Source organism: Bos mutus, chromosome 22 (assembly GCF_027580195.1).
Source record: "Bos mutus isolate GX-2022 chromosome 22, NWIPB_WYAK_1.1, whole genome shotgun sequence".
Classification (NCBI taxonomy): domain Eukaryota; kingdom Metazoa; phylum Chordata; class Mammalia; order Artiodactyla; family Bovidae; genus Bos; species Bos mutus.
Window position 1 is genome coordinate 66,863,088 of NC_091638.1, and position 25,933 is coordinate 66,889,020.

Here is a 25,933-nt window from a genome sequence, read left to right on the forward strand (position 1 = left end):
GTTGTTTCCGTGTCCTGGCCGTTGAAAGCAGTGCTGCAGTGGACGCTGGGGTGCACGCGTCTTTTTGAATTGCGGTTTTCTGCAGATGAATACCCAGCAGCGGGACTGCCGAATCATCTGGCAGCTCCGCGTTTCATTTTTTAAGGACCCTCCGTAGTGTTTTCCATCGTGGCTCTGCCAGTTTACGTTCCCACCCCCAGGGTAGGAGGGTGGCCTTTTCTCCATACCCTCTCTAGCTATGGTTTCTAGATTTTCTGATGATGGCCATTTTGACCAGTGTTAGGAGGCATCTCACTGTAGTTTTGATTTGCATTTCTCTGGTAATTAGCATGATGGACAGGGAAGCCTGGTGTTGCTGCAGTCCATGGGGTCTCAAAGAGTCGGATATGACTGGGTGACTGAACTGAACTGATGATTAGTGATGTTGAGCATCTTTTCATGTGCTTTTTGGTCACCTGTACATCTTATTTGAAGAAATATTTAGATCTTCTGGCTTCTCTGTGGCTCAGATGGTAAAGAATCTGTCTGCAATGTGGGAGACCAGGGTTCGATCCCAGGGTTGGGGGATCCCCTGGAGGAGGGCATGGTGACCCACGCAAGTATTCTTACCTGGAGAATCCCCATGGACAGAGGAGGGTGGCGGGCTACCGTCCATGGGGTCACAGAGTCAGACACGACTGAGTGACTAAGCACAGCACAGCACACAGCCAATTTTATGATGGGATTTTTTTATATTGAGCTGCATGAACTGTTTGTGTATTTTGGAGATTAATCCTTTATTGGTAGCTTCGTTTGCAAATATTTTCTCCCATTCTGTGGGCTTTTTAGTTTGTTTATGGTTTCCTTTGCTGTGCAAAAGCTTTTAAGTTTAACTAGATCCCATTTGTTTGTTGTTATTTTCATTATTCTAGGAGGTGGATCTGAAAAGATATTGCTGTGATTTATGTCTAAGAGTGTTCTGCCTATGTTTTCCTCTAAGAGTTTTACAGTATCTGATCTTATATTTGGGTCTTTAATACATCTTGAGTGTTTTTGTGTGTATATAGTACTGGGGAATGTTGTAATTTATTCTTTTACAGCTAATTGTCCAGTTTTCCCAGCACCACTTATTGAAGAGACTTTCTTTTCTCCATTGTATACTTTTGTCTCCTTTGTTGTAGATTAATTGACCACAGGTGGTGGTGGTTGTTCAGTCGCTAAGTCGTGTCTGACACTTTGCAACCCCACAGACTGCAGCTCGCTGAGCTCCTCTGTCCTCCATTGTCTCCCAGAGGTTGCTCAAATTCGTGTCCATTGAGTCAGTGATGCTATCTAACCATCTCATCCACTGCTGCCGTCTTCTCCTTTTGCCTTCAATCTTTCCCAGCATCAGGGTCTTTTCCAATGAGTAGGCTCTTTGCATCAGGTGGCCAAAGCATTGGAGCCTCAGCTTCAGCATCAGTCCTTCCAATGAATATTCAGAGTTGATTTCAACTCTTCTCTAAATATTTGATAGAATTCACCTGTGAAGCCATCTGGTCCTGGACTTCTGTTTGTGGAAGTTTGAAAATCACGGTTTCAGTTACAGTACTTGTGACTGGTCTGTTCATATTTTATATTTCTTCTTAGTTCAGACTTGGAAGATTATACTTTTCTAAGAATTTGTCCATTTCTTCTAGGCTGTCCATTTTATTGGCATACAGTTTCTTGCAGTGTTCTCTTATGATCCTCAGTATTCTGTGGTGTCACCTGTAACTTCTCCTTTTTCATTTCTAATTTTATTGATTTGAGCCCTCCCCCCCTTTTTATGGCTAAAGGCTTATCAATTTTGCTTATCTTTTCAAAGAACTAGCTTTTCGTTTCATCAACCTCTTCTATTGTTACCTTTTCTATTATTTTTCATCTCTATTTCATTTATTTTTACTCTGATCTTTATAATTTCTTTCCTTCTACTAACTTTGAGTTTTGTTTGTTCTTCTTTCTCTAATTGCTTTAGGTGTAAGTTAGACTGCTTATCTGAGAGTTTTCTTGTTTCCTGAAGTAAGACTGTATCGCTATCAACTTCCCCCAGAAGCCTCTTTATTTGAGTTCTGTAGCCTAAAGGGAAAGTGGAGAAGGGTACCCCTCACCCAGGCCACGCTTAATGCCTTTCTTTAGGTCACTGTGGGATGCTTAGCCCGTCTGGGTGTTCTTTGAACTGTGGGTCCCAGGGAGGTGAGGAAAGGGCCCTAGTTGTAGCATTTGCCGATTTCTGTCATGTACAGACGCCCACTGGGGTCAGTTTCACATTGCCAGTTCACTGTTACCGAGCCCAGCGTTGGAAAGGGCAGCGCCAGGGAGCCAGTAGGGCCAGCAGCACCTGTGTGGACGGCTCACAGGTCTTCACCCAGAGGATGTGCCTGAGTGGGATGACCTCATTTCTTAGGTGGTCCAGCTTGCTTTGACTGAGGAGGCTATGGGGGTCCGGTTGTGCTTCAAAGCATCGTCTTCACAAACAAGGTGCTTCTTGCATAGCCCGGCCTCACCCGGCTGCCTCTGGTGCCCCTTCACGACCCCAGCCCCGCCTACCTCTGCCCATCAGAAGCAGGGCCAGTCCCCACTTCAGCCTCTGTACTGCTGATGCTGAAAACTGACATTTATAATAAAGGCCAATTTATGTGCCAGACACTCTTCTGAGCCGCTACACACATTAACCCGTTTGATCTTTGCACGCAGGCTGTGCACATGACTGTCATTAATGCTGATTTTACAGATGAAGAAATCAAGGCCTGGAAGTTATGTAGCCTGCCCAGAGCTAGGTGGGCTTGGTGGAGCCCCGATTGGAACCCAGGCTGGTGGACCCCTGAGGTCTTCTTGCTGTGTTCTCCCTGCCCTGTTAGGTCACATCTGGGAATTCTCTTCACATGTTTTTTTCTCAGATCCAGTCAGGGTCTCAGCACTGCTGGTGCACTGGGGTTGCCAGATAAAATACAGGCTAGCTAATTAAGTTCAAATTTCAGGTAAACCAGTAACTTAATACTGTAAGTATGTGCCGTATATTGCATGGGATATACTTGTACATTTTTCTAAGAATGCAGTTTAGTTGAAATTCAAATTCTCACTGAACAGTTTGCATTTCAGTTGGCTGAATCTGGAGGCCCTTAGCTCAGTGGCTTTATCTTGGTTGAGAAGAGAGTCAGGTGCCCAGGAGGAGACTGAAGTAATCAGTCTTGCCACTCACATTTCTCTGCCAAGGTTGTGCTAAGAACTACCAGTCTCTGACTCACGTACACTTTATTTAAATTATTATTATTTTTAATTTTTTGGCAATGCACACGGGATCCTGGTTACCCAATGAGGGATCGAACCCATGCCCCCTGCAGGGGAAGCATGGAGGGAAGTCTGTCATGGCACATCTTAAACTGAAATACATTCGTGCTTCAGGTGTGTCCAACTCTGTGTGACCCCAGGAACCGCAGCCCACCAAGCTCCGCTGTTCATAGGATTTCCCAGGCATGAATACTGGAGTGGGTTGCCATTCCCTTTTCAGGGGGATCTTCCTACCCAGGGATTGAACCTGTGTCTCCTGCATTGGCAGGCAGATTCTTTACCACCACACCACCAGGGAAGCCCAAAGTAAAATATACTTAATATCTAAATTCCAAATATATCTAACTTTTGCTTTTCTTCTTTAAAGAAAGAATATTAACACAACCTGTTATAGGAAGACGCCAAGATACAGCTAAATCACAAGAGAAACTTAAGAAATCTCGTGGTGTGTGTGTGCTCAGGTGCTCAGTTGTCGGATACAACTGTGGACATCTCTTAAGTTTCCTGTATTAGCAGGCAGATTCTTTACCACTGGTGTCACCTGAGAAGCCCAAGAAATCGCATAAATCAGTCTAATGTTTTGTTATTCCAGAAGACGCACTTGACCTAAATCAACTCATTCAGAAAAAAGTTTTAAACCTCCTCAGAGGGAAATGTCATTTCTTTTTCTAATCAGTCTCTTTTCCTGACCTGACCAGCCAGCTATTTTTCTTAAAGCTTATCTCATCCTGTCTTTATTAAAAAGACTTTCTTAAAGTCTCATCCTGTCTCTCGGAGCAGCCGTGGCTAACCAGGAGTTCGGGTGTGAACAAGGAGCACACTTCAGGTCCAACTGCAGGTCCACCGTCCCTGGGCTGCTCCTTCCCTGGCTGTGCCTCTCAGAATGTGATGTCTTAGCCTAGAGAGCTGGGACACAGAAGCCACTGGTCATTTCAGCCTTTGGCGGGGTCAGTGCCTCAGATGGTCCCCTGGGTCCCAACCAGCCACACCCTCCTGGCTGCCCACGGCCGTCACCGGGTTGTTCTACACTGGGACTCAGAGCAGGGGGCGCTGTTCATCCAGTTCAAGGCCCGTCTTTCACCTGAGCGGAACTCCTGGGGGTGCTCCGTCCTTTAACTCCTCGTAGCCCACCCTCCTGTCTCCATACAGCATTGGCTCTATTTCCTGAGCTCCTCCTCTGCAAGGTATGCTGCTGCTGCTAAGTCACTTCAATCGTGTCCGACTCTGTGTGACCCCATAGACGGCAGCCACCAGGCTCCCCTATCCCTGGGATTCTCCAGGCAAGAACACTGGAGTGGGTTGCCATTTCCTTCTCCAATGCAGGAAAGTGAAAAATGAAAGTGAAGTCGCTCAGTCGTGTCCGACTCTTAGTGACCCCATGGACTGCAGCCTACCAGGCCCTCCGTCCGTGGGGTTCTCCAGGCAGGAGTACTGGAGTTGGGTGCCGCAAGGTATAGCCTGCTTTTACTCCCACCCCAACAGCTCACTTTCCCTGCCCCACTCCTTCCCGCATGGTCATGTAACCATTTTAAAGTGCACTTTCAGTTTTAACCTTATTAAAATGAAGTAAATTTTGACCATTGAGACCACTGAGTGTATACATGATAACACTTCCCTGTACAACTTCTGTTTCCCTGAGTTACTTTTTACCTCATTCCTTCTTCCCCAGACCAGCTGTAACTTGCCACCTCCTCCGTGTTCTTTCAGAGATATCAGGTAATCCAGCCTTTTGGTCTGGTGTAGAGCCCCCATCCCCCTTGGAGGAGCCGCACGCCGGGAAGCTTCCTGGCCTGTGCTGTTGTCTGGAGCAGCCGTTCCCGCAGCCGCCGGGGCCTGCGTCATCCCCTGAGGACCCCGGCTTCCTTCCGTGCCCCCCAGGCCTCTCGTCTTGGTTTGTGTACTCCCTTGGTTCATCAGCATGCGTCCCCCAGGGACTTCCTGGACAGACGCACACGCGGGTGGGAAGACTTCCTTGGCCAAGTCCTGTCTGAACACACCTTTGTTTTGCCCCCACACTTGATTGACAGTCTAACTGGGTAGAGAATTCTAGGTTGGAGAGTGTGTCAACTTTTAAAAGATGCATATTGTGAGAACTGTGAGTTAAATTTTCTCTGGAGCAAAATGCGGACTGCAGCCCTGGAGACAGCACCTCAGGTGGCCCTGAGACTGCCATGAAGAGTTGGAGGGAAAGTGTGATTTTGGTGAAGGGGGATTACATGCAATGAGGCACATACTTTCCAGAAGGTTTCTACTGTCTCATAAAGCTTTGCTAGTCAGGAGAAACAGTCGTCACCATGAAGGATATTAGCCCTTTTCCAGATATGGGGAGAATTGGGTTCATAAAATCAGCTCCTGAAAATATCTAACCGTCTGAAGACCTGTCCTGCCAGTTTCTCCTGGAGCACAGAATGCCTCATTCCTGTTCTCCACCTGAACTCCTTTCAGGACATGTTGAAGGTCACCAGCTGCAGCAGCACACGATTTCATCCTTGTAGAGGTAGATGACAAATGCCCGTGGCAAGTGCCAATTTATAGTTGATAAGAGTTTCCCTCAGAAGTGTCTCCGTGCCACCACGACCTCCTCCTTGTCTTCGGGAGTCTAGTGTGCTGCATGGTGGCCCCTAGAGATGTCCAGGTCATCACCCGTGGCACATTAGCAAGGAGAAATGACCAAGTGAAGGATTCTGACAGGGGAGGTGACCCTGGCTTATCCGGGGACCATAAATGCCGTCTCAGTTGTCCTCAAAAGAGAGGTGCGGTTCTAGGAGACACACTGCGGTTCTAGAAGTGATGACAGAGGCAGAGACAGGAGTGATGCAGCCACAAGCAGAGGTGCCCGGAAGCTGGGGGAGGCGAGGAAGGACGCTGCCCTGCGGCCTCCGGAGTGGGTGTGACTGCCTGCGCCTCGGTCTGGGCCCAACGGAGCAGATGCGGAACGTCCGGCCTCCAGAAGTGAGCATCTCGGTTATTTTAAGCCACCGAGAATGAATACAGGAAGCTAACAGGATGCCCCAGTCTTACTCGGAGGCAGCACTCTTCGCGTCGGCTGGGGCTCAGAGGGTCTGCGCCACCCAAGGGTGCGTCCCTCGGCTCCAGGAGGCGCTGCCGGCTGACTCTGCCCTGCATCCCCCATCAGGGGCTCCCTGAGAGTGGGCTCCCTGGACTCAGTCTCCCATTTTCTCACCTCACCTCCGATTTGCCACGTGTCAGTCTTTTTGTAATACTTTCTGGGTGATGTCCTCGACTGTCTCCTGATTCTTCTATTTATTATGTTTAAAAATGTCTGCGATGCTATTTTTAATCCCCTAGAGCTCTTTCTCGTTGCCTTTTTAAAATAGCTGCCGCCTCTTAATGCAATAGCTTCTCTTACTTCTCTGAGATTAATTATAGTTGTTTTTTTTTTTCCACTCCTCTAAGTATCTGCTCTCTCTATTACTTTCTCTTCAGAGTTCCGTGTTTTTATTCCCAATTTGTTTTCGGGGGTTTTTCAGCTCTGTCCTCAGACATCTGATGACTTGGGCTGTCCCTTCATGCTAAAGCTGATTGGAAAGTCTGGGCACGGCGGGGCTTGTGGACCAGTGGTCCTTACCCTGAGAGAAGGCTGCAGGCCACCCTTTCTTCGGGCACCCAGTGCATGACAGTAGCCACGGGACGTCCACCCTGGGCTGGTGGGCTCCTGGAGAGGAGCCCTCAGGGTGCTCCCTGGCCATCCGCGTGAGAGCCGCTTTGTAGAGTGAGGACTCTGTGGTCTACCCTGCTATCCTCGTCCGTGAGGTACCCTTCTGGGTCGCATGCCACGGGGGTGCCTTTCCAGGGACCCAGTCTCTCTTCTTCTGAAAGGCACCGGTGCCTGGTGGGTCAGGAGTAGGGCTCTGGATGCCTGTGACCACTCCACCCAGCTCTGAACTTCCTAGCAGCACGCCCTGGGCACGTGACTCCATCTGTCCTGCCTGAGTCCCAGTGTCCACAACTCTAGACTGGGGAACGCAGGTGGACAGTCGCAGGGGTCGATGCGAGGATTCAGGGAGTGACTGTCCCAGACTCAGCAGGGCTGAGGCCGTTTGCTGTTCCTGTGGCTCTGCTGGCACGTGGTGGGGAGGGGGGTTCGGGCCCCTCAGCCCCTTAGATTATAGCTACATGTGAAAGGGAAAGTCGCTCAGCCGTGTCTGACTCTTTGCGACCCCATGGACAATACAGTCCGTGGAATTCTCCAGCCCAGAATGCTGGAGTGGGCAGCCTTTTCTTTCTCCAGGGCATCTTCCCAACCCAGGGAATGAACCCAGGTCTCCCGCATTACAGGTGGATTCTTTACCAGCTGAGCCACAAGGGAAGCCCGAGAATACTGGAGTGGGTAGCCTATCCCTTCTCCAGCAGATCTTCCTGACCCAGGAATCGAACCAGGGTCTCCTGCATTGCAGGTGGATTCTTTACCAACTGAGCTACCAGGGAAGCCCTTCGACCCAGTGAATCCTGAGCCTCCCAGGCGGCTGCGGCTCACATTCGCTCGTGCTGTGACTGCCTCTGCATGCTCCCCACCCCCTAGCTCATTGTCACTTGCCCACATGCCGTGCATCGTCCAGTTTCACGGCCTCTCTTATCTGCTGCCCTGGGCTTTCCCATTCTTTATCCTTGAGGGTTTGTACTGTTTAAAGAAAGATCCTTTGGGGACTTTCCTGGCGGTCCAGTGGTTAGGACTCCACTCTTTCACTGCCGAGGGCCCAGGTCTGATCCCTAGTCGAGGAACTTAATTTCCCACCAGCCGCACAATGCAGCACACAACAACAAAAAAGATCCTTCCGCTGATGGGCTTCTCTGAAGGCTCAGCTGGTAAAGAATCCGCCTGCACTGCGGGAGACCTGGGTTCGATCCCTGGGTTGGGACGATCCCCTGGAGAAGGAAAAAGCTACCCACTCCAGTATTCTGGCCTGGAGAATTCCGTGGACTGTATAGTCCATGTGGTCGCAAAGAGTCGGACACGACCGAGTGACTTTCCCTTTCACTGATGTTTTAGTGGGATTGCAGAAGGGTAGAAATGAACCCCTGTGTTTGATTCATACATTCACCAGACCTAACTGTTACCACAGAACTTTAAGTCAGTGAAGGGATAACAGTTTATTCTGGGGTTATCGGTCTTATATTACTGGCTATATTGTCTGTATTTTTCAAATGTTTCATAAAAGAAAGAAAAAAAAGGAAAGTGTCTCTTGATCCTAGTACCCTCTAGCTCATCCTGCACCTCTCTTCTTATTTCCACCTTCCTAACATGTTTGTCCAGACATTCAGTTCAGTTCAGTTGCTTAGTCGTGTCCCACTCTTTGCGACCCCATGGACTGCAACATGCAAGGCTTCCGTGTCCATCACCAACTCCTGGAGTTAACTCAAACTCATGTCCATTGAGTTGGTGATGGCATCCACCCATCTCATCCTCTGTCGTCCCCTTCTCCTCCCACCTTCAATCTTTCCCAGCATCAGGGACTTTTCCAATGAGTCAGTTCTTTGAATCAGGTGGCCAAAGTATTGGAGTTTCAGCTTTAATATCAGTCCTTCCAATGAATATTCAGGACTGATTTTCTTTTGGACGGACTGGTTGGATCTCCTTGCAGTCCAAGGGACTCTCAAGAGTCTTCTCCAACACCACAGTTCAAAACCACAGTCCAGACATTGAGGGTTTGCAGTGGACACCACCTCGCCTCCCACTGACTCTTGTTGCCTTAGACACTGAACGTTCCTCGGAACCCCAGCTCTCGCGACACCTCCGTGGACCTGGCTGGTCCCAGTTAGCGGGTGTTTCTGGCCACCCCATCCGTCCATCCTGCTCTCTTCTACCAGCAGGAGGGCCCAGACCTTCTCCTGCTCAGGACGCGGCAGACTCACGCCTAGCAGCCTCTTTGGCTTCCCCAGCTGAAGAGCTCGCGGTTAATTCCAGCTCATCAGGGTCAAAGTGGAAGTTGCGTGCCTCTGCCTACTTCCGCGTCTATGTTCCTTAACTTGGCATCGCCCCTGTTCACCCCTCCCCTTAAACAGGAATCGAGAGCCATCCTCGCCGGTGGCCTCTTCACTGTTGTTTGACAGGTCCAGAGGCGATACCCTCAGTGTGTTTCTTGCCCTCATTTTCTCTTGCCTGTGTTAGAATGGCTTCCCTGGGGGCTCAGACGGCACAGAACCTGCCTGTGATGCAGCAGACCCAGGTTCAATCCCTGGGTTGAGAAGATCCCCTGGAGAAGGAAATGGCAATCCACTCCAGTATTCTTGCCTGGAAAATTCCATGGGCAGACGAGCCTGGTGGGCTACAGTCCATGGGCTCGCAAAGAATCGGACATGACTTAGCCACTAACATGCGTGTTAGAACATCTTCCTTGTTCCTCCTCCACCTCTAGTCTTTCCTCCTCAAATTCAGGCTCCTCAGAGCGGCCCCTCTAAACTGCAAATCCCTCCTCCCCTGCCTGGCCTCCTGGGTCGTATTCCCTGACGTTGAGGGTGAGTCTGCGCCCCTTGCTATACATGCAGGCTGGTGACCTGGAGTCCGAGTGTCTGCCCTTCATCTCCAGGCTCACTCCCTGCCTCTGGCCTCAGTGGACGCTTGCCAGGCTGTTTGCTCCTTTGCCTTTGCTCCTGATGTCCCCATGCCTGACCTGCCTCCTTCCTTATCCTTTGGTTTATCCCCTTGGTGTCTTTCTTCAGGAGGTCTTCCTGCCGAGTCTGCCCACTCTCAATGCAGCTGTATGTTGGCATCGGCACCGTTCAGCACAGACTCGTTTTTGCTGCCACCCACTCGGCCTTCCCTGTCCCAGAGGGGGTGCTGATCACAGTCCTAAATAGCTCCATGCTCTGAAGGCCCCTGCTGTGACCTGCTTGAAACTGAGCAGGTGAGAGAAGGGTTGTTTTTTATTTTTTGGCTGTGTACCTGTCAGCTTGTGGGACCTTAATTCCCTGACAGGGGTGGAACCCGTTCCCGCTGTGGTGGAAGCCCAGAGTCCTCACCGCTGGACCTCCGGGGAAGCCCAAGGGGGCATTTTTAACACAGCGTGCTCCCCAGTCCCTAGTTTTAGGGTCTCTGCAGGTTCCAGTCTTTTGTGGGCAACACGGGTCTGTTTGTTTCCCTGGGCTGCCTTAGCAAAGTACCAAACCTGGGATGGCTTCCACCAGCAGAGATGTGTGGTCTCAGTCTGGAGACCGGAAGTCCAAAGTCAAGGTGTCTGCAGCGCCACGCTCCCTCTGACAGTTCTAGGGGAGGATCTTTCCTTATCTCTTCCAGCTTCCGGTGTTTCCCGCAGCCCTTGGCATTCTCTCCAGGCACGAGGCTGTCTTCTCGCTGAGTCTCCACGTCTTCACCTGTGTCTCTCTGTGTTCACATTTCCTCTTTTATAAGGGCACCAAGCAGACTGAATGAGGCCCACCCTAACAACCTCATTGTTGTGGATTACATTTCCAGCGAGTCACCTTCTGAAGCTCTGGGCTTGGCACTCTCACATATTTCGGGGGGAACAAAAATTCAGCCCAAACGCTGGTGTCTACTTTCCTCCACCTTGAAACTGGGGTGACCTCGGTGAGCGAGGGGGGACAGAGGGGGTCCTCTGTGACTCTCCAGCTGGGGTGAGTGTGCCATGGAGGTGTTGGGGAGTTTTCTGGACCACCTGTACGCCTGCTGTGCTTAGGTGTCTCCCTGCAGAGCATTGTCCAGCCATGTTTAGAATCTAGGCTTTAGTGCCTGTCACCCCACTCGGCCCTGAAACACTGTCCTGGTTTCCACTGTCCGTCTGGGAGCTATTTTGTTTGCTGACCTTGTCCCTTTGACCTTCCTTGTCAACACTTTGGGCTCTTATCTGTGTCAGGGACAGTCCCAGTGGCTTGCATGTACTGCTCCCAGGAGGGGCCATGCCTTATTTATCTTCGTCTAGGCGCTCACATTACTCTGCAAGTTCGTGTGGCCTGGAGTACTCGTTCATTCATTCACTCATTCATTTCCCAGACAGCTCATTTTGGTGTCGGGCACTGAACAGGGTGCTAGGGAGACAGTGAGGGGCAAAATAGAGAATCCCGTCCAGGAAGTCCTCACAGCATCTGGTGAGACGGTCAGTGAATTGTTGGAGCATCAAGTTCCCAGACACAACCTCGCCGAGAACGCACACAAGCCAGAGGACGGTGGATTGTGGCAGGGAGAGTGACCGAGCTTTGCTCAAGACGAATGGCCGCCTGAAGAAGGGTATCTGAGCTGTCTGGGGAGGTGGGGGTGTGCAGGAAGGCCTTCCTGTGTGGTCTGGAAGCATGTGGAGAATTTCAGGCGACTGCCTTCCCTCCGTGAGCCAGCCGGCGTTCGGGTGCCTGTGCAGGTCGGCAGTAGCGCTCCTTTCGCACCAGGGGGCAGTGTTTTCCCTGCAAGTCTGCATGTGTGCGTGGTGACTCTTCAGCTGTGTCTGACTTTGTGACCGCATGGACTATTGCCCACCAGGCTCCTCTGTCCCTGGGATTCTCCAGGCAAGAATACTGGGGCGGGTGGCCATGCCCTCCTCTGAGGGATTTTCCTGACCCAGGGGTTGAACCCGCGTCTCTTAGGTCTCCTGCATTGGCAGGCAGGTTCTTTACCACTAGCACCACCTGGTCTCCCTACCCACATATGAGGCTGGGACGGGGCAGCCTCTGCTGTGCCCACAAGCCCTCTCCTCACCCTCGCCTGCCTGCCGGGATCCTCAGAACCTCTCCCTGAACCTCCCCGCTTCCCCGTCCACAGGCCCCTTTGGCCCAGACGGGGCCCGTGGTTGGTTGTCACTGTACGGCCCTCTCCCCTCTGCCTGCCCCCTGACTCAAAGATTGACCAGGGCGATACGGAGACACGGTGGCGGGGCAGCTTGGAACTGCCTCTCGGGGTGGGGGCCGGGCCGTGCTGCCCCGGGCCCTGTGCGTTTCCGCTCCGCGTCTGCTCCCGCCTTTGGCATCCCCACGCCCCTTTCTTCTTCTGTCACCTTCCCTGTTTCTCGGATCCTCCCTTCAACTGCCCCTACTCCGAAATCGCAGCCTCGGTCTGTCCTCTCGCGGGTGCTTTGATGTCAGCTGCTGCAGCCTGGCAGCTCAGGCGGTCTTCCCCTTGTATCTGTCCCGCTGGCCGCCAGCCCGGGGCCTCCATCGGACACAGTTAGGACAGCACGGAGCTGCTTGGAAGGAAGGCTCCCAAGAGCGGGCCCCATCCGTCAGCGGCTCGCTTCTGCCACAGCGTGGAGCCCTCTGCCAAGAACTCTTTTTCCGGTTCTGACCTGCTTTTTTGCTGGCAGCCAGCCACTGGGGGCCTCTGGGGGCCGGGGACAGAGCCCGGTGGGGGTGCCGGTGTAGGGGGCAGGGGGTAGGAAGTCACTGTGTGGGAAGGGGCCTCCTTAATTAATTTTGAGATTCCGGGGTCTGTTTCTGACCCACTCTCCCCTCTGCCCCCTCCCCACCTCCCGTCTGGCGCCTCCAGCCCCTGTCTGAGGTGGATATGCCGAAGGACTTGTGGCCTGGGGGTGGGCAGGGCAGGCTGTGGGCTTCCAAAGCTGACACACCAGCTAGTCACCCCCGGAGCAGGCCTGTGGCTCTCCTTTCCTCTGTCTGCCGCCCACAGTTGCCCACGGCGTCTGCAGGAGATGCTGTGTGAAGAACAGGGGTATTTAGGGCGGAAGTAATACAACCTCTCTGAGGAGCACTCCTGGGCCCGCCACTTGGCCACAGCGGTCATTCAGGTGGCCGCTGACCCTGACCCCAGCGTGGCTGCCCTAGCCCCGCGGCCGTATTGTCTGGACCACCATTTGGGTGGTGATGGCTCAACAGCGGAATTTTTCACTGCTCCTGGTTGCAAGAGGCAGCCTGGGAGATGTAGTTTAGGTTACGACATAGTGGGACTTCTAGAGACATCTTGATGATTTATTGGACAAATTGAAACTGCCCTAGCTCAGCAGGGACACACCGTTGCCAGCGCCGTTAGCCTGCTGTCTGGTGGGAAGTGCTGAGACCGCTGGGATTCCTGCCCAAGTTGAGGCAGTGACACGTTTTCATCAGGAGTGGGCTTTTGGCTTTTGGTTTTCAAGTGCCTGCAGGCTGTGCTTCTGATGAAAGCCATGACTTCCTCCCTTAGTGAGGTGAGGACTCCCTCTGCCCTGACACAGCTGTCCCCAGTGTGTTCGGCACCAGGGACCGGTTTCACGGAAGACAGTTTTTCCATGGACGGGGTGTCGGGGGCTGGTTTCAGGATGATTCGTGTATCGTGCACCTTATTTCTATTAAGTCCACTTTACCTCAGATCATCAGGCATCCGAGCCCGGAGGTTGGGGACCCTTGCCCTAAAGAGTCAGCACTCTTGCTCTGGAGGGAGGCGTACACAGATCGGGGTCAGAACTGGCCTTGCTGGGTGACCTGGAGCGTGACTTGACCTCACGATGTCTGGTTCCTTCTGTTAAAGCTGTGAGGACGACCTGGTTCCTTCTGTTAAAGCTGTGAGGACGACCTGAGTGAGTACATGCAGATCCCAGGGCCTGGGAAAGAGTAGAGACCCTTCCAGCTGTGCTGATCCCCGCGCCGCCTGGCACAGATAGAGGTGGAGCTTGGCCAGCGTTGGAGGCCGTAGAAGCCGCAGGGGCAGGTCAGCGCAGAGCAGGTCAGCAGGCCGGCCCACGAGGTCGAGACCTCCCCCGCCTCGAGCCGCAGGTTGTTGTCGGCACGCTCCTGACCGGACCGTCGGATGGATTGTCGCCGTTGTTCCTTCTGGAAGGAGAACACTGAGCTGATCCACCCAGTGCCGGGGAGGGACTGAGCTGGAAGCGAAGCCGACTGTCTGGGGAGTCACGCTGAGCGGAGCAGGGGAGAGACGGGTGCTCCCAGCTCCCCGCTGCTCTTGCTGGTCCCAAGTGAGAGTCAAAGCCGCCTCACTCCCTGTCTCTAACTTACACGCCCGGGGCCAAGGAAAGGGATCTGTCAGCTGGCATTTGCAAAAATAGCAGACGGGCCGCTCTGGGCCTGTCGGCTCTCTGGAACGGCAGCCAGGTAAGGGATCTTGGGGCCGTGGCTGTGGCCTTCTCTTGCTTGTCACTCTCCCACCTCTGAGATCAGAAAGGGAGATTTTTCACTCAGGTGTATCCCCAGCACTAACCGAGGCCATGTGGTGTCCCTGCGGCAGGTGACCTGAGGCTGGCTGGTCCCTGGCCACCCCTGAGGGTCCTCTCCCTGCCGAGAGACCCAGCCCGTGAGGGAGTCCCATCTGCAGCAGCCTGGGGAGGGTCCACTGACGCGATGGAACACCAGGGCTTCCCGAGGCGTCAAGTTTGGTTAACGGGGGCCTCGGAGTTTTTGTTTTTTTTTTAATTTTAATTGGAGGCTAATTACTTTACAATATTGTATTGGTTTTGCCATACATCAACATGAATCCGCCACTGGTGTACATGTGTTCCCAATCCTGAACCCCCCTCCCACCTCCCTCCCCACTTGGAGTTTTTTAAGGACAATTCTCCACTAAACTGTCAACGACCTTGAGGACTTTTGGGTTCCCATCCTGTAACCAAAACCCCAAAGCAAGGTGCCGTGTGGCTCTGCAGTGAGCGCCTGGCCCTGCCCACACCGCCCTCCTGTGACGGGGGCCGCCACCGGGTCCCTACCCTGTGGTGAGGTGATGAGGATGCTCTCGGAGCGGTGCTCGAGGGGAGGCCAGTGCGCTGAGAAAGTGGCGCTGTGAGGAGAGCCTGGTACCAGGTCCCTCCAGGGTGCCAGAGCCTGATCTCAGTCTGGGAGCCCCTCTGAACACCAGAGGCAGCTCCTGCCTCTAGAACTAGGGGAAGGGAGTCGGTGCCCTGAGGCCTTCCCCACTGTTCCCTCCCCCGCAGGCCCTCTGTTTCCATGCGGGTCTCACCAGGTGTTGAGTCTCAGCAGGTGCCTGGCTTCCTGCCTTGCCACCCTGAGCTCTGTCCACCCGGCTCCTCCCGTCAGCCCAACCCACACCCCCAGACTCAGCACACCCCGAGTGAACCATCACACGCTCAACCCACGAGGGACCCACTTCCCAGAAGGGAGACCTCTGGGGCGGCCCAGTCTGTCCTGAGGTTTTCTCCCAGCTGGAGCTGGTTTAGGAAAGGCCTTCGGAGGCGCCGGGCAGCCGGACCTCCTGGGCCTCAGGTCTGGGAGGCGAGGGGGATTTGACGCAGGAGAAGGCTGGGTGCTGGGTTGACCAAGTTCTGAGATGTTCTGGGAACGCAGAGGTGGTTTTAGTCACTGTTATGTCCTCAAGACCCAGGCCTGGCTTTGCCGGTCGGGTGTGGGGTCGCGTGTGGCTGAGCCGGGAACTGAGCTGCAGGGCTGCGTCCAGGCTGCGAGGGGCTGTGACCCATGCCCTCTGTCGTCCACGAGAGCCCCATCCGGCCAGCCGCCCAGACCCGCTCCGCCTGCAGGCTGACCCCCACCGCTAGCCTCGGGACGCCTCCTCTTTGGTCTGTCCGGGTCCCTGGGGATAGAGGAGCTGGGCCTTGGGCTGCGAAGCTCCTGCTGCCCGCGTGACCCAGCCTCCCTACCTCCCCTGCGCTCCCAGGCATCTGACACCCCTGCTCCGGGCGCCCCTTCCCCCAGTTTCAGCCTTGGCAGCTGCCCCAGCCTCCGGCAGCCTGGGCGGGAGAACTTTGTATTCTGGGCCAGTGACCACCTCAGGCAGAGCAGAAGCAGCACCAGTCCTGGCTGGTGAGGGGTGAGTGCTCCGGGCCCCCTTGTCGGCTGGCGGTCTTCCATGTGTCTGCGTGTATGCCCTTGTCCAGCGAGACCCCCTGGGCCGGTGCTGCCTTGCTGGTCTGGATGGGAATGAGCACCCTGCAGGGTGGGCAACAGAGGGCCTTCCTTCACGCACCCCACACTCGTCTGGGAGGAAGGACCAGGGGGGAGATGGTGATGGCAGCCCCTGTCAGTGACCCCCAGGTCGACCTGCCCAGTTTGGGGGTGGTGTCGCCCTCTTTCACAGAGGACGAATTGGGGTGCCTGGGTCTCCCAAGGTCAGATGGCGCGGGGGCAGGCCCAGCTTGCTGACCCCGGGTTCACACGGGGTTGCCGCCGGTGGACGTGGCTGCCCCCTGCCCACTCTCAACCACCACTCTGACTTCAGCGAACGATCGTGACCTTTCCCCTTCTGCAAACATCTGCCTGCCTGCCCCCGAACCCCAGGTCAAGTCCAGGCCTGTGCTTGTTTCCCTCTGCACGGGACACAGGGCGCCAGGGCGTTCAGAGGCCCCCCACCTCCAGTGCCCAGAACCCAGGTTCTTGATTTGTAAAGCAGGACGCCAAGGAAATCCTTGCTGTCTAGAGCACGTGTGAGGGTCAAATGCAAAGAGTATGAGAGTCTTGGGCTGGATGGTTCTTGTTTCCTGACTGAGCTGGGGAGGCTCTTGGTCCTCCCTCCCCACCCCCACCCTCTGACCAGAGCCTCTAGGGATCTCTCTTTTCATTGGAAAAGGGATCAGGAAGTGTGTGTGGTAGGGGTTGGGGGAGAGTATGACCTATTTACTCATAAGACATGCGTAAGTGCCTGATGGTCCGAAGGGATAAACCCACCCACGTGGAAGAAAAGAGCAGGCCTCCCTACCCAGGATGACATGTCCCTGGGGATGGAGAGTCTCCGTGCCAGTGGAACCCGCTGTGAGGCTGCTCACCTGCAGACAGGGAGGAAGACCTGTAGCAGGCTTCCCTGGCCAACCGGTGAGGAAGATGCAGTCGGCGGTGGGATGAGCCTTCTGGGAGGCCGGCCCCCCCAGAAGGGGTTGTTTCACAGGATGGAAGCCAAAGCCAGTCACCTCACTGAGAGGGATGCTTCAGGAACTCCTCTTGGCTTTTTTCTGTAAAGGTCTTCTGTTTCCTCTATATATTTCTTTCTTTTCTGATTATAAATAATAATCCCCACTGGAGAAAATACAGAACGTATCAGTTCGGTTCAGTTCTTAAGTCGTGTCCAACTCTTTGCGACCCCATGGACTACAGCACGCCAGGCTTCCCTGTCCACTATCTCCTGGAGTTTGCTCAAAGTCACGTCCGTTGAATCAGTGATGCCATCCAACCATCTCATCCTCTGCTGTCCCCTTCTCCTCCTGCTTTCAGTCTTTCCCAGCATCAGGGTCTTTTCCAGTGAGTCGGCTCTTCGCATCAGGTGACCAAAGTATTTGAGCTTTAGCTTCAGCATCAGTCCTTTCAATGAGTGTTCAGGACTGATTTCCTTTAGGATTGACTGGTTTGATCTCCTTACAGTCCAAAGGACTCTCAAGAGTCTTCTCCAACACCACAGTTCAAAAGCATTGATTCTTTAGCACTCAGCCTTCTTTATGGTCCAACTCTTGCATCCTTCGGAGAAGACAATGGCACCCCACTCCAGTACTCTTGCCTGGAAAATCCCATGGATGGAGGAGCCTGGAAGGCTGCAGTCCATGAGGCCGAGAAGAGTCAGACATGACTTAGCGACTTCACTTTCACCTTTCACTTTCATGCATTGCAGAAGGACATGGCAACCCACTCCAGTGTTCTTGCCCGGAGAGTCGCAGGGACGGGGGAGCCTGGTGGGCTGCCGTCTATGGGGTCGCACAGAGTCGGACATGACTGAAGCGACTTAGCAGCAGCAGCTTGCATCCTTATATGACTACTGGAAAAACTGTAGCATAGAACATGTAGAGAAAGAGAAGGAATAAGGAAGAAAATAAATACCTTGCCAATTCTAGAACATAGGAGTGAGTGAATGCTGAGTTCCTGCTAGTTATTTTTCTTGCTCTAAATAAAACTTCATGAGATCGTATTATTTGTCTTTTTTTAAAAGCATCATATTATATCATAAGCATTTCCCATGTCATCAAAACTCTGCCACCATTTTCCATGGTTATATAATGTCCGTTTGTATTGATGCCCTAATATTGGCTCTTTAAGTGGCTTCTAGTCATTTGCTATTGTAAATAATGCTGATCTGAACATCTTTCTGCATCCATCTTGGTTCCCATTTTAGAATATTTTGGGGTTGGATTCCTAGATTGGTAATGGCCTGACCAAGGGGCATACATATTTTAAAGGCTCTTGGTAGGTTTTGTGAATTGCTTTCAGAGAGCTGCCCTGATCTCTAGACCTCGCCTGTGGGCCTGCTTCCCAGTGGGCTGTTGTTGTTGTTCAGCTGCTAAGTTGTGTCTGACTCTTTGCTACCCCGTGGAGGGCAGCACACCAGACTCCTCTCTCCTCCACTATCTCCCAGAGTTTGCTCAGATTCGTGTCCATTGAGTCAGTGATGCTATCTAACCATCTCATCCTGTCGTCCCCTTCTCTTCCTGCCTTCAGTCTTTCCCAGCATCAGGGTCTTTTCCAGTGAGTCAGCTCTTCGAATCAGGTGGCCAAAGTATTGGAGCTTCAACTTCGACGTCAGTCCTTCCAATAAATATTCAGGGTTGATTTCCTTTAGGATTGAGTGGTTTGATCTCCTTGCAGTCCAAGGGACTCCAAGAGTCTTCTCCCCACCATAGTTTGAAAGCATCGATTCTTCATCACTCAGCCTTCTTTATGGCCCAACTCTCACGTCCGTACATGACTCTTGGAAAAAGCATAGTTTTGAGTAGATGGACCTTTGTTGGCAAAGTAGTGTCTCTGTTTTTAATACACTTTGTAGGTTTGTCACAGCTTTCCTTCCGAGAAGCAGGCATCTTTTAATTTCATGGCTGCAGTCACTGTCCACAGTGATTTCTTGAAGCCCAAGAAAATAAGGCCCAGAGGCCTTAGCAGCACTAAATCTGATTGTTCACAGCTCTGTTGCTAGTTTCATAGGCACAAGCAACACCCCCTGTTCCCCTTTGAACGTGGTGATTTCTGGTGAGGTGGGACTGTCAACAGTTCGCTAGCCACTTGTATCTGCTGTTCACACTTGTCCCGGAGAACACTTTGCCTTTCTTCACTTGACCCTCATGGCCATTTGGGCTCTTTCTGCTCTGCCTCGTCCCACAGATTCCTGCCTGCAGCCCTGAGCAGAGCAGGCATCTGGTGCCCAGGATGGGGGCAAGATCCATCCCCACACTGGCTCCCTGGGGTGTGCGCCATTGACCACCAGGGCCTGCCCTCTCCAGGCTGCTTTGCCGGGAAAGCACTTCCCTCCAGCTGGGTGGGCAGCTGAAGCCGGAAGCTGGTGCAGCCGGTGCTGCTGGTAGACCTGTGAGGGGGAGCTGACAGGAGAGCGTTGGAAGCTCAGTGGTTTTCAGGAAGGTGTGGAAGTCACATGTCCGAGGCCCAGCTGGTACTTTGGCACTGACTGTGAGCAGATCCTGGGGGCTCCCGCTGTGATCTCCTCCACTGGTGTCAGCTGGACCTTGGCTTATTTCCCTCGGACCCACAGACAGGTTGAAGAGGTGGCCCTCGAGTCCTTGGCCGTGGCTGTTACTCTCCTGGGGTGCGTGCCCTGCAGCTCAGATCTGGACGTGGCTGCTGCTTCCCCCGTTCAGGTTCCTGCCCAGTAATTCGCCAAAAAATTACCTGTTTTCTTGCCCATGAGGCACTAATCGTGATCTGAAAGGACCTATTTCTGTCTGGTTTTGCCCTTTTCTTTTCTCCTTCCCGGGGTCAGCCTCCTGTGAGAGCTGAGACGTTCCTGCCCTGGCCTGGTGCTGTGCCTGGCGCGGTTGATGCTTGAAGGGCTGCCTTCTCTCCCCCTGGTTGAAGGGCTTCCCTCTTTTTCTCTTTCTTCTATTTATCTCATTTCTTTTCTCCTCTTTTCTTTCTACTTGGTCTTTATTTCCCCTTCTCCATCTTGTTGGCCACGATATGACACTGTGAGGTTTTAGCAGTATCTGATTTATTGAATAGATTTTTATGTTCTTTGGTGGTGATTTAGTCGCTCGGTTGTGTCCGACTCTTTTGTGACCCCATGGACTGTAGCCCGCCAGGCTCCTATGTCCATGGGAGTTCTCCTGGTAAGAATACTGGAGTGGGTTGCCATTTCCTTCTCCAGAGGTCTTCCCAACCCAGGCATCAAACCTGCATCTCTTATGTCTCCTGCATTGCATTACAGGTGGAGTCTTTACTACCTCAGCTACCAGGGTTGCTTATTGTGTTTCTTACTTAAAATGGATGAGTCAGGCATTTAAACTTTGTGAAGAAATAGATGACAGGCTTAGCTGGGTGGAGGCCCTGGAGCAGGCGAAAAGGACCGAATGCCAGTTTGGGCTCTGCTGTAAAAGCTGTGTGACTCTGACCACATCTTTTAAAGCTTTTCCGGGCCTTGGTTTTCTTCATTTGTGAAATGAGGGGTATGGTCTATCTCTGAAGATGTTTTGCATTCTGGGAGGGAGATTGCCCTGTTGGCTTTTTAAAAATTCTTTTCATTCTGAAAAAATGTGTGTGATGTAATTTGCTCTCGTAACTGATTTTAAGTGTATAGTTAGGCCAGTGGCGTTACATCCACTCACATCTTTGTGCAACCGTCACCTCTGGCCATTTCCAGAACTTCTAAATCTCACAGAATGGAAACTCTGTCCCCTTTATTATTTTTTAATGAATGAATGAATTAATCTGTGGCTGCGCTAGGTCTTCTTTGCTGCACGTGGGCCCTTTCCAGTTGAGGTGAGAGGGGGGCTCTGCGTGCGGTGCGTGGGCTTAGCTGTCCTGCGGCACTGAAACCCTGTCCCCTTTAAACACTAACTCCCCCACCGCCCGCCCCTGGCCCCCACCCTCCCGCTGTCTGCCTCTGTGAATGTGGTGACTCTGGGAACCTCATCTAAGTGGAATCACGCAGTATTTGTCTTTTTGTGACTGGCCGGTTTCACTGGCCCTCAGCTGGCTTTCATGACTAATTTACTGAGTAGCCCTTGTAGAAAGGACAGTTCCTGCAGTTTGAAGAAATCTGCATTTTATCTGAGCAGAGGCTGCGCTTCCGGAGGGCACATTGTTGCAGCTTCTCTCCTGGGGAGCTCCACTGTCACCCTCCCTGCCCAGCCAGACAGACCTTGAGGGAGGGCCGAAGGGGTCAGTGTGGGGCCGGAGGTTCTAAAGCCCGGGGCAGCCTGGACTGACACTGGCCTTACACACCGCAGTCACGCAGGGCTGCTTGCTGGCCTCTGAAATTGTTGTAAAAGTTTGAAGTGTGGTGCTTTAGGATTCAGAGTACGAGAGTATGAGGGTGAGCTTGGGATGCAAGTTGGGGATGACTCTCTTCCTTCGCTATGGCCGGTCAGCCTTCAGGAAATGCTGGGTCTGGCCAGGAACTGAGGCAGCGGTGGTGCTGGCCGCCGTGGGGCTGCTCTAAGCAGGCTCTGACCTCCCTCCCTAGATGCTGAAGTTTCAGACTGTCCGGGGGAGCCTGAGGCTCCTGGCTATCCGCCGGACCTCCACCGCAACCGCTGCCTCTCCCAATGTCCGGCGCCTGGAGTACAAGCCCATCAAGAAGGTCATGGTGGCCAACAGAGGTGAGCACGGGGGGAGCCTGCCCTAGCTTCCTGCCCCTGTTGCTGCGTCTCTTGGGACCCCAGGATCACTTCTTGTCCTGTTACCCTGTGCCCACCCCCAGGCGAGATCGCCATCCGTGTGTTCCGGGCCTGCACGGAGCTGGGCATCCGCACGGTGGCTGTCTACTCGGAGCAGGACACGGGCCAAATGCACCGACAGAAAGCTGACGAAGCCTACCTCATCGGCCGGGGTCTCGCCCCGGTGCAGGCCTATCTGCACATTCCAGACATCATTAAGGTCGCCAAGGTGAGGGGGCTAGGTGGGGATGGGGAACTCTTGAGAGCTGAGACTGGGTCCTGTGCCTGCCCAGCTCTCCCTCCCATTTCCAATGCTCTCTGGCCGAAAGTCCCTGTGAAAAGGTGAATGAATGAGTGAATGAATGTGTGAGTGACTACATGAATGAGTGAATGAGTGAATGAATGACTGACTGTGTGCATGGGTGACTAAGCAAATGAATGAGCAAATGAGGGACTGAATGAGTGAGGAATGAATGAGTGAATGAGTAAATGAGCGAGTGAATGGAGCGAGTGAGGTGAGACAGGTGGGAGGGCCTCAGGGCTGGGGGGCTGTGTGAAGGGCTTTGAGGGGTGCTCATCCCTCTGACCACCCCCACCCGCCACCAGGAGAACAACGTGGACGCTGTGCACCCAGGCTACGGGTTCCTGTCGGAGCGGGCCGACTTTGCCCAGGCCTGCCAGGATGCTGGGGTCCGGTTCATTGGGCCAAGCCCCGAGGTGGTCCGCAAGATGGGCGACAAGGTGGAGGCCCGGGCCATCGCCATCGCCGCAGGTGAGGGTGGGGGCTGCCTAGCTCCCGCGAGGGGCTGTCTGGGTGGGGCTGGCAGGCTGTGGCCTGACCTGCCTGTCTGCCAACAGGAGTGCCCGTGGTGCCCGGCACAGATGCCCCCATCACTTCCCTGCACGAGGCCCACGAGTTCTCCAACACCTACGGCTTCCCCATCATCTTCAAGGCCGCCTACGGGGGCGGGGGCCGCGGCATGAGGGTCGTGCACAGCTACGAGGTGAGCGGAAGCTGAGGCTGGGCGGCCACCTGCCGAGGGGCCGGGGGAGGGGTGCTGGGGGAAAGGCAGAGCTCAGGCCCCACCGTCTCCTGGGCCCCCGCCTGCCCTCCCAGGAGCTGGAGGAGAACTACACCCGGGCCTACTCGGAGGCTCTGGCCGCCTTCGGGAACGGGGCGCTGTTCGTGGAGAAGTTCATCGAGAAGCCACGCCACATCGAGGTGCAGATCCTGGGTGAGTAGGGCGTCCGGGGGCGGCAGCATGAGGCAGTGGGGGCCCCTGGTCTTCCTGGGCTTTGGGAAAGCTACCGGAGCTCTCCCTCTGTGGGACCTTTCCCAGGAAGGTGGGCTGCGGGTGCCGGGCTGGTCAGACCTGAGGCCTGGTGTGCTGTTTGGAGCCGCTGCTGAGCCACCCTGGGAGCAGTGCTGAACAGCCATGGTGCTCTTCTGGAGATTGGGGTGTCCAGACCCCCCGGGGCTGAGCCCGGCTTACCGCATCCCAGGGGACCAGTACGGGAACATCCTTCACCTCTACGAGCGGGACTGCTCCATCCAGCGGCGGCACCAGAAAGTGGTGGAGATCGCCCCGGCTGCCCACTTGGACCCCCAGCTGCGCACCCGGCTCACTAGCGACTCCGTCAAGCTTGCAAAGCAGGTGAGGGGCAGGGGACAGAGCTGAGAGCCACGGCGCAGTGGCCTTCTCCCCACGTGGAGACAAGGAGCCTGCTCCTGGCTCGCTTTGAGCTCCCGCGGACACAGCCTCACACCTGGCGGTCACGGGGGGCCCAGGGTGGCCAGCTGCTGCAGGGCAGGGCGGCCCAGGGTGACCGACTCCGGAAGGACAGGAGGCGGAGGGCTGATGCCAGGCCCTTGGGATCTGTGCTGTGCGGTCGCGGAGGCACTGGGTCCAGAGGCCTGGCCTGGAGACTGGAAGGGCCGTGAGGAGGAGGGGGAGAGAGAGCCGCTGGCCTTGCCTCAGTGCCCTTCAGCACAGACCGAGCTTCCGGGGGGCAGCAGGGGCTTCCGTCAGGATTAAGGAACGGTGTTCAGGCGTTTCTTCCTCACTCATGCCCAACCGTCCCCGGCATCCTGTCTCCTGCACCCCGTTCACGCCCCAGGGCCGCCGCCTCCTGTCTGCACTCTGGGGGCTGCGGAGTGAGCGCCCATGGGCTGGCCAGGCTGGAGCAGGGGCCCCGCTCTCTCTTCTTCTGGTACCCCTGACCCCAGCCCTACTCAGAGGCCAGGCACCCTGCCCCAGCCTCGGCCTCCCAGAGCCCTGAGGGGGCGTATTTTCAGGTCCGCCGTCCCCTCCGCCCGGCGGGCCCCTGGGCCTCTCTCCTCCAGGGCTGAGCCCCCTCAGGCTCCCGGGAAGCCCAGGCCCCAGACTACAGACGCTGCTGGGACCTTCCCCAAACAGAGAGCCAGTGAGGCTCCAGCCATGGCTAACATGAGGCGTTGATTAGGGTCTGATTATAGTTGAGGTTTTGCTTCCTTCATAGGAGTTTTCTTGCCTTGAGTTTGGTCTTATTTATTGGTTTATGAAGTGTCTCATTCTAGAACAGATTTGAGGGAGTGAAGTCTAGGGTGTGGTTTTGGTGGGACTGGAAGTGAAGCTAGAATGAGGCGTGCGTTTTGAGGTACAGCCTCATCTGTCGATGAGGTCCCTCTCAGATGGCATCTCTGGGTAGTAACCAGAGGCGATGGCGGAGTAAAGCTGAGGGGAGCTTTCTGAAGACCCTCTAAGCGTCAGGAAGATCCAGGAGAGGCCAGGGTACACACGGGTGGGGCCCATGTCCCAAAGCTGAGGAACCGCTGGGGGCGAGGGTGGCGTCTGGGCTGGTGGGAGCTCTGCTCAGGTCTCACCTGGACAAGCTGGGTGCAGCCTTCAGAGGCTCCCGGGAGGCCTGGGGAGACGTCCAGGCCGGGCCCAGCTGCGGGGGCTGGGCGCTCACCCCCCGGGGGCAGGGCTGGCCCTCTGCCTGCCGTCGGGTGGGGTGGGGTTGGCCAGTCTGTTTTACTATGGAAGCAGCCCAGTGGGTGAGCCTGCGCCCCCACTGGGCGCTCACCACAGACCCCTGCTTAACGAGGCCGCCCCACAGGTGGGCTACGAGAACGCGGGCACCGTGGAGTTCCTGGTGGACAGGCACGGCAAGCACTACTTCATCGAGGTCAACTCGCGCCTGCAAGTGGAGCACACGGTGACCGAGGAGGTCACAGAGTGAGCAGGGGCGCGGCCGGCGGGGTGGGCGGGGCAGGCATGGGAAGGGCGTCTCCCACATCTTGTGTAAGACCCGGTCGCGGGTTCCTGGGGAGCTCACTGTCCACTGATGGAGAATAGTTAGGGACCCGTGTACTTTGTTTTTTATGAAAAGTATTATTATACAAGCATCACATGCCATTGTGAGAGTTTGTACAAGGGAGCAAACGAACAGGCCTCAGGCCCCACTGCTCAGAACCAGGACGCTGGGAGGCTCCCAGCGGGCGGCTCTGTGTGCTGCGCATCCCCAAGGCATCAGTCAGCCCCAATTTCAGATGACAAAACCGGGGCTCAGAGAGGTTAAGAGAGTGGCCCGAGGTCGCACAGCTGGTCCTCTCAAGCCCTGTGCTGTATCTCCTAAGCCCACGCTAAATCGTTTGGTTTCTTTCCATCTTTATTTACTTAACTGTATAAGTAGTTTGACACAATTGAGATGTTTTGTATATGACTTTCATTCTACGTTTCAAATGTCATATTTGTCTAAGGCATTCCCATTATTTTTTCAATTCTTGGAAGTGGCTGCACACTGTTCCATCTTCTGGGAGGTTTCCAACTGATCTCCATAGTCCTCTATTTTTAAACAATCAGGTGGTTTTTTACTTTTGTGGCTTTTAAGGGTGTGTCACTTAACATCTTTGGGCCTAAATCTTTGCCCACCTCTCTGAAGAGTTCTGAGGACACGCATCTTTAGTAGGATTACCTGAGCGATAAATAAGCAACATCTCACCTAGAGAGAGAGTGAAGGAGAGGGAAGCCTGGCACACTGCAGTTCATGGGGTCACAGAGAGTGACCAACTAGTGGACACTACTTAGCAACTGAACAACACCACCACCTAAAGAGCTTTCTAGATCACCTGTACCGATTGGTCCTCCCACAAGCATTGCGTAGAGACATTTCCCCAAAAAACCTGCCCATTTTATAAACAATTA

General features: G+C 54.2%; 1 protein-coding gene across 1 annotated transcript in view; it reads left to right on the forward strand.

Moving 5' to 3' along the window:
• The window catches only part of PC (pyruvate carboxylase), a 55,390-nt gene that overhangs the window by 12,271 nt on the left and 17,186 nt on the right, over positions 1-25,933 (forward strand). Inside the window, exons 2-8 of the mRNA XM_070359668.1 lie at positions 21,554-21,689; positions 21,791-21,975; positions 22,353-22,518; positions 22,605-22,750; positions 22,864-22,981; positions 23,250-23,401; positions 24,846-24,964. Coding sequence (XP_070215769.1) covers positions 21,554-21,689; positions 21,791-21,975; positions 22,353-22,518; positions 22,605-22,750; positions 22,864-22,981; positions 23,250-23,401; positions 24,846-24,964 — 1,022 coding nt within the window. The remainder of the gene's footprint in view (positions 1-21,553; positions 21,690-21,790; positions 21,976-22,352; positions 22,519-22,604; positions 22,751-22,863; positions 22,982-23,249; positions 23,402-24,845; positions 24,965-25,933) is intronic.